This window comes from Doryrhamphus excisus, chromosome 8 (genome assembly GCF_030265055.1).
Source record: "Doryrhamphus excisus isolate RoL2022-K1 chromosome 8, RoL_Dexc_1.0, whole genome shotgun sequence".
NCBI lineage: Eukaryota > Metazoa > Chordata > Actinopteri > Syngnathiformes > Syngnathidae > Doryrhamphus > Doryrhamphus excisus.
In genome coordinates, this window is record NC_080473.1 from 18,792,944 (window position 1) to 18,809,306 (window position 16,363).

Here is a 16,363-nt window from a genome sequence, read left to right on the forward strand (position 1 = left end):
CTTTGGTGATGGTCCGCTTAATTTTGGGTACAGTGAGGGTACAAAGCACAAACCATGGAATACCACGCCAATAGATACAGTTCTAAAATACAAAATAAATGTCTTTTGTTTATTGGGGTTAATTGGTCCTAGACCCCGACACGATAAGTAATTATGCAGCTACAAGTTAAAAACTGTGTCAAATTGACAGGACAAATACATTTACCACAAAATAATGTATTTGATTGTATTTCTATTGTAAAGTTAAAAATAATTCTAAAATACATGTTTTTTTAAACTATTTTAAAAGGATACAAAATAAAAGTGTCTCTTTGATGTGTATACTATCATCCAGGCTTTGGCGGGCCACGTAAAACAATTTAGCGGACTGGATCTGACCCCCATGCCTTGAGTTAGACACCAGTGCTCTCAATTGTGGTGACCAGTCTGGGGTGTACCAACTGTCTTTTCAATGTATGTTTATCATAGAATATCCTTGTTGTCATCCTACCAGCTTGCTAATACAGGAAAACAGGAAGTGAAAGTCAGCATTGGCTATGAGAACCCAATACCAATACAGCTGTAGGACAGGTTGGGGGGCTTATGACGCATAGCCGGCTGGGAATACCTCGGGGTCCACCTGGTGGAACTAGAAAAGGCGGATGGACGCTGTAATAGCCTGGCCTTCCCTACTTAGACTGATACTCCTGCTGCCAATGTCAACAGCCTTTAGGGACACCTTATGCATGCGCTGTGGAACTATCATCTTGTAATATTACATATGTTTTATATTTTGCAGTCCAAATAACGTATGGTGAATGCTGTCCATGCACCACTCTACATGACATATTGTACATGAAACACAGTAAAGTCATATGCTGAACTCCATTGTTTCAATGACATCCACTTGTTTTGGTGTCAAAAGTGAGGATTCCAATCGACTTTGGAGGGTACCTGTAAATGTTGATTTTTTTAAATGAAAATAAGGGAAATGTGTAATGTTGTAGAAAAATGAAGTTAAGTATGACTTTCCATCGGAATTCCCACCATTCTACCGACACGTGCAACGTTTTTGTGTTTGTTTTTTTTTATTAAGGACCCGTGTATTTCAGGCTTGCTGCTTTTATTTTGAAGGGCGGACTTTACCAGCCACAGGATGTATTTACTTTACCTGAGCGGACACGAAGTCCGCCGTCAGAACTGGAGATTGTTTTTTTTTTGTTTTGTTTTTAATGAAAGTTAAAACCGGGTGTGGAGGGAAAAAAAGGCAAAATCCGATATCTTCCAGTGGCATACCCCACTCTTGAAAGTAGTCATGTGACAGAGGGGTCACGTGACATTGACCGCCCACGTGACCTAGGAGAGGCGTTTCTGCAGCCAGACAGATTGTAGCGCTTCGCCGCACATTTTAACAGCAGGAATGCTGCATTCTGACCGTTAACCATCAAAGATAAAAGGACGTTTGGAAATAAACGCGCACTTGACAAGCTTCTTGTCCTAAAATGAAGGATTATGGGAGCCAAAGAATCCAAGATTGGCTTCCTGTCCTACGACGAGGCCGTCAAGAGAGGTAAGACCACAAGCTAGTACTATGCACTACAAGCTAAATATTACATGGCAACATTTATGATACTCCAATACAGTCTACTCTGCTTATGCTAACTGCTTTTCTAGCTGTCGTCATGTCAACACGACACTTAGCTACACGACCATAAATGTTATTATCTGTTGTATTGTGTGCATATATGTGAAGTTAGTGCATGGATGGAAGTATCACCGCTGCTATGAAATGGTGATAACGTGTATGGACACGAGTAACTGACATGTCTTAGCATCGTAGTTTTGTTGTGGTGTGATGTTAATCATTATTCCTTTATCGGCACGGACCTTTGCGTTGATGACTGCTGATACTCGGCAGCGAGTTGCTCTATTAACGTTATGAGGTATTAGTAATACAACCACATGTATTAATACAACTACATGACGTCTATGGTGTTGCGACGTGTCGTGATTAGCATGTCCGTTTCATCTCCAATCACGTCACTTATGTTTACAACAAACTTTCTTTGTTTAACTACATAAGACGTGTATGTAAACATTGCCAAGTGAAACCATAATACCATATAGTGGCTTATTAAATGTTACACTTCTAACTACTAGCTAGTAGTCAGCTATCGAAGATGTGGATGTTTTGTTGAGATAAAAACACATCACTATCAAATGTCGAAATTCCTCCATTTGTATGTACAGTAATGCCTGCGATATCGCCGTTTGATTATCACGATAAGAAATGATCACTGTTTCGTGGTTGAGTAATTTTTAAAAAATGCATATTTAAGCAAATTGGCCTAACTGAAGCAGTTTTAAGCATAACAATGGCTAAATGAGCTACCAAATTGAAATAAAATCTCAATACAAGGCAGAAGAATCGTGACTCTTAATACTGCATTGGTCACTCTAAGGAGTGACACTGCTCCAGCATCTTCCATGGCTTATTTACTCTTATTTTGTATACTATATTGGGTAATAGGAGTGGAAAAGGCATGTACAATCATAAGGAAGTATGCTGGAAATAACAAACAAGGAGCTTGTGAACCTCTGAGTCGATGCTATCTTGTTTATGTCTGTTTATATCTACTATATTGGGGCAATACAAATGTGACATTGACTACAGGGGTGTTATTTCATGTCTACAAGCTCTAATAATGTTAAAGTGTCATTTGAAGATTGTAATCAGATTTTCTATGCCATAAATATTCAATTTATTAATATTGACTCCTGCTTTGCTGAAATTCACCCATTGCAGTGGGGTCTGGAACCAATGAATTATTTTTCAATGTTTTTTTTTTTCACACCGTGCTTCACCACACCTGTCAACACCTGCCGACATCCAGTGCACAATGAAATAAAGCACCACTTCCTTTTTTCCACCGTGGCAAATGAACAACTTAGCTGTTATACATGTCCAAGCAAAGACACTTGATGATGGAAAGTCATATTTGACTTCATATTTCTGCAACATTACACATTTCCCTTATTTTCCCTTATTTTCCCTTAAGTCAACATTTGTAGGTCTCAATATGAATATTTGTTCCTTTTGCTCGTCATCCATGAAAGCAGAGTGATTATCTTTGTGTTTTAGGTAAAGCAAAGTTTTCACCCACATCAGCTTTTGTCTATTTTCTCATATGCTGCCAACCAAACCACAAAACACTTCATATTGATTTGGATCGTCCAGGGAGTAACCGCTAACTCTATGAATCTAAACAACACGCTTCATATCAATGGACTAAGAAAATCATTGTTAGTTGCAGCCCTAATGATGATAATATCATAAACAATATTAGCACATGGTGACGTATTGATACTTAGTGTAGTTTTTGTACTTGTGCCTGCGCAGTGACGGATGTGGAGTTGAAGCGACTGAAGGATGCCTTCAAGAGAACCAGCGGCCTGTCCTTCTACATGACTCAGCAGTGCTTCTACAGGGAAGTGCTGGGAGATGGAGTTCCACAAAAAGTTGCAGAAGTAAGATTCCATGCGCTTGCACATTAAGCCACAGCAAACAGTAGATGGAAATGGAGCACATAAAGAGACAAATAGTCTCCAAGACCTTTGAAATATTATAGTAAGTAATATTTATAGATCAATATTCCGGCAACATACTCAAACACAGTGTTTCCAAGATTTTTGTTACATAGCGCCAGATGACAGCCCACATCATTGAAGGATGTGGTGGAACCTTGCTTAGCGTACGCCCATTTAGAATGTTTTAGTATGTGTTTACTTTGAAAATTGATGTGAAAATTAAGCCTGAGTTGGCTAAGCGTGGAATATGGCGCACGTCTTATGTTATGAATACACTGCGCGAGGCCAACTGTGTTCTTCCTTCTTAGCATCCTACTAGCTTGCTAATGTATGGAAACAGGAAGAGGAAGTCAGCTTGGGCACCCGTCTATGATATAATCAACGATCGATGCTGTAGTTCAGTGCAGGTACAACACAGGTCTCTTCTTTGGAGCATGGCTGCAAAATAAGCCACCATGGAGCCAAAGAGAGTTGCAGCATTTTCATAAAGAAGGTGAAAAACACAATTTTCATTGGTGATGCTTGGTTTTATGTTGCCGACTCCAATAAGATCATCCATGAGTGAAACATTCATATTTTCTCTTATGTTTACTATATTGAGTAATAGGAGTTTAAAGATGACTATATGGGTGTTATTTCATGTCTCCATGGCTCTCATTATGTTAAAAAAACACATTTAGAAAGTCATAACAGTTTTCTTTTTTTATTATATGTCTTGTCTTATTTTATTATGTCTACTATATTGAGTAATAGGAGTGTAAAAATGACTATAGGGGTGTTAATTCTTGTCTACAGGGCTCTAATGTTTAAAAGCACATTTAGAAAGTCATACAGGTTTTCTATGTCTTATTTTCTGATATGTTTACTATATTGGGCAATAGGAGTGTAAAGGTTACTACAGGGGTGTTATTTCTTGTCTACGGGGCTGTAATAATGTTTAGAAGCACATTTAGAAAGTCATAAACCGGTTTTCTATGTATAAAATGTCTTGTCTTCTTTTATTATGTCCACTATATCGAGTAATAGGAGTGTGAAAGTTACTATAAGGGTGTTATAATGTTTAATAATGTCTAACGTTGCTAAACATTATAATGTCTAATAATGTTTAAAAGCACATATAGAAAGTCATACTGGTTTTCTATGTCTTATTTTCTGATATGTCTACTATATTGGGTAATAGGAGTGTAAAGGTTACTATGGGGTGTTATTTCTTGTCTATAGGTAAAAGGCGTATTTAGAAGGTGCAGGAACCAGTTAAGGAGCAATTAAGGAGGGGTTATACACTGGTATTTTTTCCACTGAATAATGGTCTTATTTATCATATTTCCATGTCAACATGGTGCCTTTCCAATGTGTGTATTGTTTGTGTGTTTCATGGCTCCATTATGTATTTCACTCCATGACATCCAAATTCATTTATAATAACTGTATAGTCGTTCTTGACATTCTTTCTCTGTGCGCTACAATAAAGCTACCTGTTTATATCTTCCTAACTGCAATATCAGCAGGGGGTGAAATAGATACTTTCCTCACCATGGAGGAGGATGAGGAGTGTTTGTGAAAACAGTGGGGTGTTCTATGATTATGTGGGATGAAGTAAATACAAGGTAGAAACGTGATTGAGTCAAAATGGAAAGAATTTCTAGCAGTAAAAAATGTCTGTCTGACTTGCCAAAAAGTTGATTTGCTCACCTGGTGACTGTTTTTCATGTCTGATCAGGTGATCTACACTTCATTTGGGGGCACAGCTAAAGGACTTCACTTCAATAATCTCGTAGTGGGTCTGGTGTTGCTGACACGGGGACGGAACGAGGAGAAGGCAAAGTGTGAGTGGACAAGTGCTAATAGCAAACATTTATCATAAGAAATGTTTAAACGGTACACAAGTCACTGATATTGGAAACCAGCAGACGTGTAATGGTATTATGTTAAGTTCGGTACTAAAGAATGAGTCAAGTGTGTCAATGAAATAACACAAATGTTTAGTGGGTCAGATTAAATGTTTTGATGTGCTTGCAGACCTCTTCAGTCTGTTCACCAGTGATGCGGGTGGATACGCTGCCCGGGAAGACATAGAAGCGGTGCTGCACGTTTTGGATGGAGAAGTCCCCGCTTCGCTGAGGAAGTGCTTTAGCGAGGTGAGCCAACATCACGGACCGTGTCGTTATTTATTCCATTTTTGGTGCTTTTTTTCTGCACGTCCAAATCTGAGTGCCACACATCATTGTGTAACTGCGTCACAACAAGCTCAACCCAATGATTGATTGCAGCCATTAGGTGTCGCACCCCACTTAAAGGCAACACATGAGAAGTTTTCATATGCAGTATAAACTATGACAAAGTACAACTTATACTGTGGTAAATACGGTACGGATCCGATTGATTTCAGTTTCAAGCTGCTGTGATGGTTAATGTTAAGGCTGTGACTGGTCGGCTTTGTAGTACATTATTTCCTGCGTGTGTACGATTACATGTCCCCTGTAATGCTTGGATTAGTTCCAGCACTGACAATAATGACTGTGTGATAAATACAGCAATGCAAGCTGTACACAGACTACTCTAAAGTATGCATAGATCCGTACCCTCACTTTTGACTCACCGCCAGCACTTTTTTGTGTTTGTGTATGTACCCTGGCAGGGGGATAAGGTGAATTATGAGCACTTCAGGGACTGGCTCTTACAGAACAAAGAAGCCTTCACTTTGTCCAGATGGCTTCTTTCTGGAGGAGTCTGCGTCACGCTGACCGATGACAGCGACACGCCAACCTTCTACCAGACCCTGGCAGGGGTCACACACTGTAAGTAGAAACGCGTTGAAGGTGCAGTATAGTCAGATATTCCATGGGGCTCATTGCTCACTTCATTTGTTACTTTACTGGTATGTAAAGGACTAGTAATAGTACTGCTTGGGCCCTTCATGGGATTTGTAAGGTTGGTACATCTCTACTTGGTTGTGTATAAATGTAGTACACTGTGTATTTGTTGAATATAAAGTATAAACAACCTCCTCCATATGTTGTGGAGTCAAGTCCCAGAGTGAAAACCTGTGATAAAATGCTTCTCTGTCCCTCTGATCACACTGGTCGGAAAGCATTGAAATGTTTTTAATAGTTAAAAGACTGTAATGTCAGTTAACACAAGCATTGCATATCCTATTGCTTCAATTTTCAAGGATTTCCAAAAGATCATTTTGGAAATCTTAGTATATGAGGTCATAGATGATCTATGTGTGGCTGGTGTACACGAAAAGTGCCCATTAGTCCTCATCCGATATCATGACTTTACTACTACCATGTCTCTACTATCATAGAGGCGAAAAGTGGTGATGATGCAACTGCATCCTAAAAAAGATCATGTTTGGTGCAGGTTTAAGTCAGAAAAACGGCCACAAGGTGGCAGAAGAGCTCAGCTTTGATGGCAGGGATTGAATGAGCACGTGACGTCATGGGGGTGATGAAATGATGTCTCGCTGTAGCAAGTTGGTCATGGGTAGTGCTGTCAACTGTAAATGTAATTAAAAAAACCCAATATAAAACATAATTAATACATAACAACATAACATATTTCAGCTAAGCAGATCAATCATGTCCGTAACCCATTAACATAAGCAGGAGGAAGACTATCTGAGCTATTTTAATGTAACCAGATTTATTGTTATGACATGATATTTCCCTGATAATGATCTTGCACTTGTACTTTCGACATCATAGAATACTATGGTTTGTTAAATGATAGTAGAGCTGGGGTGGACAATGACTAACAAATCCTGTAAAGGATAAAAGTAAATGTAACTTCTAATGTTGAATTAACATTCTTACTGAAATGATGGTTGAATATCCTAATGATGCAGGTCAGGAGAAAGTGTTGAATGGGCGTTTCAGTGAAGGGCTCCTGGGCGATGGAGGGATTAGGAGAGTAGCGGTATTACCTGAGCCAAAGCAGCCCAGTTTAGATGATGTAAATATAGCACGGCTTTATTTTCCCAATTAAACATAGACTCGCTCAAACAACCTGTTGTCTTTAATCTCCTCGCTTATCCTCTTATGTGAGTGTGTGTGTGTGTTTGTGTGTGTGTGTGTGTGTGTAAGAGAGAGGTTGCCAGTGAATTTGTGCATCTTTGCTCACGTCTGACTTTGTTAGCATATACCTTAGTGGGAATACTGCAAAGGCTAGAGTAATGTAGTATGAAGTGATGATAAAAAGCAGTGCTTAAGGATGGCTTTGACAAGTTCTCTCCAGATGTTGTGTGGATGATGGTATGGTATCTCTGCTGTCACTCCGGGAGAGTTGCACCTTTAGGTGGGTAAAAATCCACAGTCACACGGACACATTGCATGTTGATCACCACGATATTGCTGGAAACTGTATCTCTAAGAGGACTTAGGTTGACAGTGTTGGAGTAAAGTAGGTGGAATGCTGATAGTGGAAGAGATAGTGGAACATATCTGCAAACAAATCAAGTGTGTATTATATGTTTATTTAGTGTAAGTAGGTGGTTGTCTGTGCAGCATTATGGAGTGTGCATACAGGGAGCGTCTTACCTGCATGCATGCAAATTACAAGATCACCCATGTCTGAGATGGTTAGTCCCGCAAAAATGTGACCACATTTCCACTACCGATGTTGTGCCATGATCTGAGCTGAGTAAACGCACCGGGCTCAGGTTCGGCATCTGAGCTCCACCGCAACAGCGGTGCCTACATTACCACTTCATACACAAATAAGTCAGGGGTCTCGTGCACCCTGCTGGACCGCACCAGGCGGCCCCTCCCGCCCTGTACCGTGCTTCTCCTGACCTCCGTGTCATCACCCCAGTTGTTCACAGCATGTATCCGATTACAGTGCACCTCGCTGGGCCACAGCAGGTGGTTATGATAGTACCGATGTGGTAGTAGTAAGGATGAAGGCAAACCTACAAGTACGTTTGGTCACATCCACATTTGTTCCAGTGTTTTCTTCCAGGTGTGCACAAACGTCAGTTACATCTTGAGAATCAGAAAGTTACCAGTATCGGTTTAAAAAAAAAAAGTTGTGCACCTCCTGTTAATGACAGAAAATTTAACATAACAAAAAAAATGGATTAGTTACTGATGTTAACGTGTTATTTGTCATATCCCAACAGCAACGTTTGCTTTAAAATGTAAACCCCTAGCCCTGAACACGGTGTGGAGGCATGCATCAATTATCATCAGGACAATGGTGCAGCATGATGATGTTATTATGTGAAGCATTAGTGTTTGTGTCATATTGTCTATGTTGTGTGTGTAATGACATTGTGTATTTTGGGCTCCTCTTCTTTCTTCTTTGCCCTGTTCAGTGGAGGAATCGGACATTATCGACTTGGAGAAACGTTACTGGCTGCTGAAGGCCCAGTCGAGAACAGGCCGCTTTGATTTAGAAACCTTCATCCCTCTGGTGTCTCCTCCTATCCATCCCTCCTTGTGTGAAGGTCAGAGGGCCACGTGTCTCACGGTGCTCATCCAGCAGGAATGCTTTCTCATCTTCTTGGTGGTTGATATTCTTTCAGGTTTATTTCATGCCTTTGATGAGAATCGGGACAACCACATTGACTTTAAGGAAATATCTTGTGGACTGTCAGCCTGCTGTCGGGGACCAATTGCAGAGAGGCAGAAATGTAAGTTGTATTATTGCTATCTGTGTATCTCCATATCTGCCTCGCCTGCACTAAACGACTCATTTCAGTTTCACTTGTTCAAGTTTTTTTGGCGGGAAACTTGTTCTAGCACTTTTGGTGGAATTTCACAATCCTTATGTGAGACATGAACACAATGTCTTTCTCTTTTTTTATGCTTTTCTAAATATAGTAACAGTAACAGTGAGTGCTTTATCACATTGAATTGGTTCCAGACTTGACCGTGGTAAGTGAATTTCCACAAAGTCTAATTCAGTGTTAACAAATGGAATACTTTTGTAGTTTGAGCATAGAAATGACATTGACGATGGTTTTTTAACATTATTAGAGCCCAATAGGCATGAAATAACAATAACATGGACAAGTTTCAGGGAAATATCTGTTATCTATCCAACAAAAAAGGTCGAAAACCAGCTGTGTGAAAAGATAGTGTTCAAGCACTTTCACTTTGACACACATTGTTTGCTTTTGTGACAGCTCAAATTTATCTAAACAACTATATCAACATAAACAAAACAAAAAGGGTTGTTTTCCATCAAAATATTATTAACAATGTAACACCATCAACTATTTACAATATTCACATATTAGTATATACACACTAAACAGTGTGTGTGCGCGCGCATTAAAATTTCCATACAATATTTCACCTCATGCACGCTTCACTCCTCTTCCTCTTCCTCCTTGCTGTCAGGCGAGTTAACCCTTTAAAGAGTATTCTGTTTTTTTTATTGTTGTAGCTTGAAAATGGTTAGCGATAAATGCATACTGTCAATGAGAAAAAGCAAAAAGCATCAGTATGGGCCAAAGTCTGTTCTGCTTAATTTCAGTATACTCACACCTCTCCGTAGTGGCGTGAGGTGCTGCATCACTACTCCACAAAAGTAGTTCTTTGGCATTAGCTGCTATAATAAAAATGCCGCTGTAGCTCATTACATGCATTGTCAGCTGTCTCATGCTAGCTCTTTCTCTCTTTAAGATGTACAGAAAAGAGATGTGTTCATGTCTTACATAAGGATTGTGGACGATGGGCAAAAAGTGCACTTTTCCTTTTAAAGCTGAAAATGATTTGAAATAGATTTTTATATTTGATGTTGTTTTGTTAGTTTGCTTCAAAGTGTTTGATCTGGACCGTGATGGAGTCCTGTCACGTGATGAACTCCATGAGATGGTGCTGGCGTTGCTGGAGGTGTGGAAGGACAATCGCACTGACGCGCTTCCTGTAAGTTCACATTCTTTAGCGATATTGACAGTATAGCAATGTTTCCCTTAGGTTTACAGCTTTATGTGCAGTTACGCTTGGGATGCAGCATGTGTGCACGTGCTCCCCGATGGCCCTCGCTCACAAACACATGATAATGGGACCGTCTGGGTACCTGGTCCTTCCAACTTGGTGCAGTCGATGGCATCTCTGCTGCTTAAAGCACGTCTTACACCCACACCATGACTGACTTAGACAGCATCTGTTCAGTAATATAGTGAGATATTATATATACAACGATTATCTTTAAAATCAGCCCACACTGTTTTTTTAAACACTTGTCTACCGCTGCATGTGTTTTTGCTCTGGCTGAAGTTTTGCATCATAACCATTTATGCAAACTAGACAATGATGCTTCTCACACTTATTACAAAGGGAGAGTCCAATCACTCTATGGAGGAAACACATTTTAGCCGTCTGTGTACAGTGGTGTGAAAAAAATTTTGCACCGTTTGTCACACTTAAATGTTTCAGATCATCAAACAAATGTAAATATTAGTCAATGGCAACACAACTGAACACTTTACGCGGTTTTTAAATGAAACATTTATTATTAAGGGAGGAAAACAATCCAAAGCTACATGTCCCTTTGTGAAAAGGTGATTTCCCCCTAAAGCTAATAAGTGGTTGGGCCACCCTTAGCAGCAACAACTGCAATCAAGCATATGTGATAACTTGCAGTGGGTCTCTTACAGCAGCAGCTTCAGTCTCCAAGACATAGTGACATAGTGTCCGAATGAAACAACACTGCTGTCTAAAATCTAACACTTCTGATAAGCACTGTGTTCTCTGCTTTGCAGGAGCTCGGCAGTGGTGCCTCACATATAGTGGATGGCATCTTGAAAGTGCATGACACCACCAAAGTAAGACACAGCTCTTGAATGCTGAGGAATTATTGGCAGGAATATCACACATCGTCTTCCAGACAGTGATGATTTCACGCCCACAGACGTGTTGTGTTTTGAGATGGCTTGCAGTGATGTCTTGTGTTTGTACATCTCCCAGCTGGGCGGCCTGACCTTGGAGGACTATCAAATCTGGAGTGTGGAGAACGCTTTGGCTACTGAATTTTTAAATCTTCTCTTCCAGGTCAGCACACGTAGATTTGAGCTTGTGTTGTATGACGTGCGGTCGGTGGGGTGAAAGAGTCTACACAGCCAAGATTGCTCATTGTTGGATTTGGGATTTTTATAACACTCTTGTACACCGTCTCCCTCTGGAAGGTTGTATTAAAACATAGCCTGTTGGATTCTATATTGATATTGGATTACATATTGGCCTGCCTCTAAAGGACTCGGATATCAGCACTCCGACACAGGACAGCAACGCTATCCTGGTTAGGCCCCACGCCATCACAACGTGCTGGTAAAGTTACCTACTGCTGCTGACTGTTGATGACGTGACTATAATTAATGTTAATATCAGATCAAATTGATATTTGTATCATATTGGATATGAAAAGGGTTTATATGAACACTCTTAAAAGCATTATATCTCGCCTCTTCCTGCTTTGAGTACAGAGGTGATGCCCACGTAACGCACACTTGCATTTCAGCTGATAGAGATTTGGCCAAATTTAGCTACTAATTAGCTGTCATTGACCGTATAGCCCAAGGGTGTCCAAGATGCTGCCTGGGTGCCATTTGCAGCCTTCTGCTCATTTTTTATTGGCCTGCGGTACATTCTAAGAATATCATTCAAGAAGGAAAAAACGGAATAAAGTTGCAATTTTTGGAAAGTCAGGGTGCGCAGTTACAGAGTTATGTTACAAGAATTAAGTCATAATATTACGGGAATAGTCATAATTATAAGAAAATGTATGAGAAAAGAGTTGGTAAATACAAAAAAGAGGAAAAAGTTGCAATTTTAAACTCTTAATATGATGAGGAACATGTCATTTTAGTTGAAATATTAAAGAATGATACATTCGTTTTAAAAAGCCATCATGAAAAATAAATTTTAAGGTGTGATTTTTGTCATACAAAATATATAAAATTACACTATGCATTATACAGTACTTTGTACTTGATTGTACTAACATATTATTATATAATAAGTCATAATTTTATGAGACGAAAACTGCAAAAAAAGAAAAATCTGCAGTAATTTTACAAACGAAAATACAAAAGAAATCTTTTTACAAAAGAAATAACGTGATTTTTGGAAAATTAGGTTATGTTATGAAGATAAAGTCAAAGAACCCTGAAGTATGTTGAGGTAGCAGGGTGCTTTACAATATAGCCAAGCTAATACAAAACAACATAATAATTCTAAAATATGTGAAAATTGTCATTTAAACAATCAAAAAAAAAATAAGTAAAGTAACAAAACCATTCAAATAAATGATGAATTATTAAGAACGACAATAATCATGAAAACTTGATTCGCAATTCACACATCAGTTTATAATCGGTCACCGCTTCAACAGATATTTTGATTGGAGACAATGAAGAGCCGGCATTTATAGTATCGATATTTCAGTATGCATGACTGCAGCCAACTCTCTGGTGTTGTTTAAGAGACGGACTGGTGCATGTCTCTACAATTCATTCATCTGAGTGGCTGATTGGTACCCATCCATCTCTGGGGTGTCACGGTTTATTTGTACTAACTGTTTTACTGTGTACAGGTTTGCCACATCGTTTTGGGGCTCAGACCTGCTTCTCCTGAAGAGGAAGGGCAAATCATCAGGTATAGAAATCCTCTGTGCACTGCCACTGGACTGTAGAATGTTGAAATGTTGTGTATGTGGTGTCAATAGGGGTTGGCTGGAGAGAGAAAACAGACATGGGCTGCAGCATGGCCACAGCTGGTTCCTCATATCTACGCTATGGTGGCAGCAGTGGAAGGATTACACTAATTATGTAAGTCATATGGGAGCCATGTTCCTCAATAGTATTGAATCACATGAACATTTTAGTCGTGAAATGCTATCAGCTAGGGGTGTCACGGGACAAAAAGATACATGATATTGTGTCTACGATACCAGATAATATTTTACCATTACTTTTGGAGAAATACATGACAATATTTGCAATATACTAGTGTGACTTTCTGCTATGTTAACTTGCATTGCTTCTCACGGCAGTACACTCTACTGCTCTCTGTGTGTGTTGCTAGAGACCGCTACACCTACTGTCTCCTTCGGCTAGTGGTCTGAGGCATTGTGAGCAAGTGTGCGGTGAAGCAAATCACTAGCTGGCTAGCCAGTGTGGTGTGGCAAGGTGTCACTACACCAGTAAAGTAGTTCTTGGGTGTATCAATGTTCATAACAGCAATAACAATATCGCTGTAGCTTGGTTAAGCTGACATGATGTCAATGGATCCTTGTTGGCGTTTTTTCCTTTAATGTTTCACAATCCCATCATATACAAATTAGGAATAGGAAAACAACTGTAGCATCAATAAACAAAAAGAATCACAAACAAAAGTCACATGCTTTTTCCCTGCCCAGGAGCCAAAGGGCGTTGCTGTGGAGCAGCAATCCATCCTGAGCGCCCTGCAAAGTGGGATGTCAGCAGACAGATGTGACGGGCTGGGAAGCATGAGCCCCGCAGCCCAAATATCTTTGGATGCAGCAGACGCTACAGAAATGGGTCAGTCTTTGGACTTGTTCTTGGGTTTTTTTCCCACTTTTTCTCGCTGTTGTCCATTGGACAATGGCCATTTAATCAAATACTGTATATTTTATCTCCTCAATGCACCCTGAAAGGTCTCGGAAGCAATGAACATTAGTTTGATTCTCTATAAACTACTAACAACATTACTCCAAAATTCCAAATAAAAAGCATTTTTATGGAAAAGGAAACAAGTCCCTGTGTGGAAAAAGTGATTGCGTTTTACGATGCTCGCTGACATCATGTTCTGAGTGAAATACAGACAAGAGGTACATTTATTGTGGCTCCCAGCTCATCTTAACGGTCAATAAATCTTACCAACACACTTTCACTTTTCAAAATAAGAGCGCTGTGTGCAATATTCATGATCAGGGTTGTCATAAAGAATATCTCACATCAGTAACACCATTGGAATTGCATTTCATTAACCCAAATTTCTTTCACTGTAACAAATGTACACATTCTATGATGGTAAAATAAGTGTAAAAGGTTGAAGAAAATTTAATTTTCAAAAAGAAATCAACACAATTTGGTAAAAAAAAAAAAAAAAACAGGATTTCATCGGGGCAGGCTGCGATGTTACAGGAGTCATGTCTTTCTTTTATTGACAGCTGACAATATGACACGAAGTTCCTACATGAGTAGCATTCAAAGCTGCATGGGTTGGGAACAATAATGAGTTTTCTTCCCCTCAGCCAATGGGCACCTCTCGCAGCAGGCAGCACAGAGGCCGGGGGCCATTGACAATCAGCCTTTGGTTGCAACCGAGCCCACCAAGGTAAAGGGTGTATGTGTGTGTGTGTGTGTGTGTGTGTATTTCAGTATGTATTTCAGCTGTATTTCAGGTATTGATGCATGGATAGTTCCAAGTCTGGGATGTAGTTGACAGCTTCAGCTACTGAAAGTCAAACAGAGATGAAATGTGCTATACTTGTTACTGTGTAAAGAAGCACTTTGTGCTTTGCCCCTGCAGGCTCCGACATTGACCATGGAGGGTGGTCGGCTGAAGCGCTGCTTGCGGAATGATCGAGACTTTAAGATTGTGCCAGAGCCAGTGTGGCGGGCGCTTTACCACTGGTATGGTGCCAACCTCAGCCTGCCACGGCCAGTAAGTGAAGGACCTGCTCTTATTGGATGACTTCTGGTGCTTATCAAGATCAATTGCAGGCAGATGTTTACAGGAACTCTCTCAAACACATCACATGATTATATGTGGTCTCCATCGGAAATCATCATCTTCTATTCCATTTGTTATCATCTTGGAAGATCTCATCCCAACCTCTTCACATTCACTGAGAGTAGAAGATCACAGCCTGATCAAGCCAACAGAACTGAAAACTAAAACGATACAAATAAAGCCCAGGTTCAGCTGGCGGCCTCTGGTGGTATCAGGACCAAATTAATGGTCATCAAATCTTACATTTATGCATTCCCCCATCGTATCAGCATCTGGGAGCAGAGATGAGCAGAAATAAAAGGCTAACAATACAGGACGTCGTCTCTGTGAACACACAATGGGGCGTTCAAGGACCGTTAAAAGTGAGAGTGGTCTCTGCTTATCAAATCAATAAAAAGTATTGATTTGTAACTACAGTATATTATGTTTAAAATATACTGTAATTCATATGCATTTGCATACAATAACCTGTTTTGTGTTTGTCTTTTATCAGTGTACCTGAAGGTTTCTTGTGGCGTGTTTGGGTTAGACATATATATAGTTTATTTTTTACTAAAACTAGACAAAAAATGTAGCTTTTGTTGGCTTGGACATGTAGAAAGGACTACAATGACTAAAACAAGACTAAAGTAACATAGCAGCAAAAAACAACACTGGTGCCCACAGTAGCACCTGGTGCTCGTTGAGAGGAGTGACTGGTCCTTCCGTTTCCACTACTATTCCGTTTCCACCACTACCACCTGATTGGTTGCCAGTGGCTTTTTGAGCAGCTAGCTATCAGGCTGTGATTACTCTCTAAATAGAGGAACATAGCAGCTAAGGGTAACACCCATCCCTCCTGCTACGTCTTCTTATTCTATGGTGTGTCATGTATTCATGACACACCTTTTACCTTTGTTCACGCAGGTCATCTTGGATAGCAAGACTGGCCAAGCAGAACTGGAGCTTTTCCCTTGCTACCTCCTCTTCCTACGCCATCAGTCAGCCACACGCTCCTCCTCCCAGACCAACATCTGGCTCAATATGGGTAAGACCGTCCTGCACATCTTGCATCTTATGTCACAATTCTACATGCAGCCTTAAATAGT

General features: G+C 40.0%; 1 protein-coding gene across 2 annotated transcripts in view; it reads left to right on the top strand.

Moving 5' to 3' along the window:
- Positions 1–1,313: 1,313 nt before the first annotated feature.
- usp32 (ubiquitin specific peptidase 32) overlaps positions 1,314–16,363 on the top strand; it is a 29,414-nt gene continuing 14,364 nt past the window's right edge. Inside the window, exons 1-16 of one of the 2 annotated variants that reach the window (XM_058079865.1) lie at positions 1,314–1,549; positions 3,380–3,507; positions 5,288–5,393; positions 5,587–5,705; positions 6,206–6,365; positions 8,885–9,016; positions 9,095–9,202; positions 10,327–10,442; positions 11,282–11,344; positions 11,487–11,570; positions 13,111–13,172; positions 13,243–13,345; positions 13,936–14,077; positions 14,794–14,876; positions 15,072–15,206; positions 16,182–16,302. In XM_058079865.1, the coding sequence (XP_057935848.1) occupies positions 1,492–1,549; positions 3,380–3,507; positions 5,288–5,393; positions 5,587–5,705; positions 6,206–6,365; positions 8,885–9,016; positions 9,095–9,202; positions 10,327–10,442; positions 11,282–11,344; positions 11,487–11,570; positions 13,111–13,172; positions 13,243–13,345; positions 13,936–14,077; positions 14,794–14,876; positions 15,072–15,206; positions 16,182–16,302 (1,720 nt within the window). In that variant the 5' untranslated portion in view covers positions 1,314–1,491. Of the gene's footprint in view, positions 1,550–3,379; positions 3,508–5,287; positions 5,394–5,586; positions 5,706–6,205; positions 6,366–7,638; positions 7,867–8,884; positions 9,017–9,094; positions 9,203–10,326; positions 10,443–11,281; positions 11,345–11,486; positions 11,571–13,110; positions 13,173–13,242; positions 13,346–13,935; positions 14,078–14,793; positions 14,877–15,071; positions 15,207–16,181; positions 16,303–16,363 lie in introns of those variants that run through there. The other variant, XM_058079866.1, reaches the window with a different exon arrangement.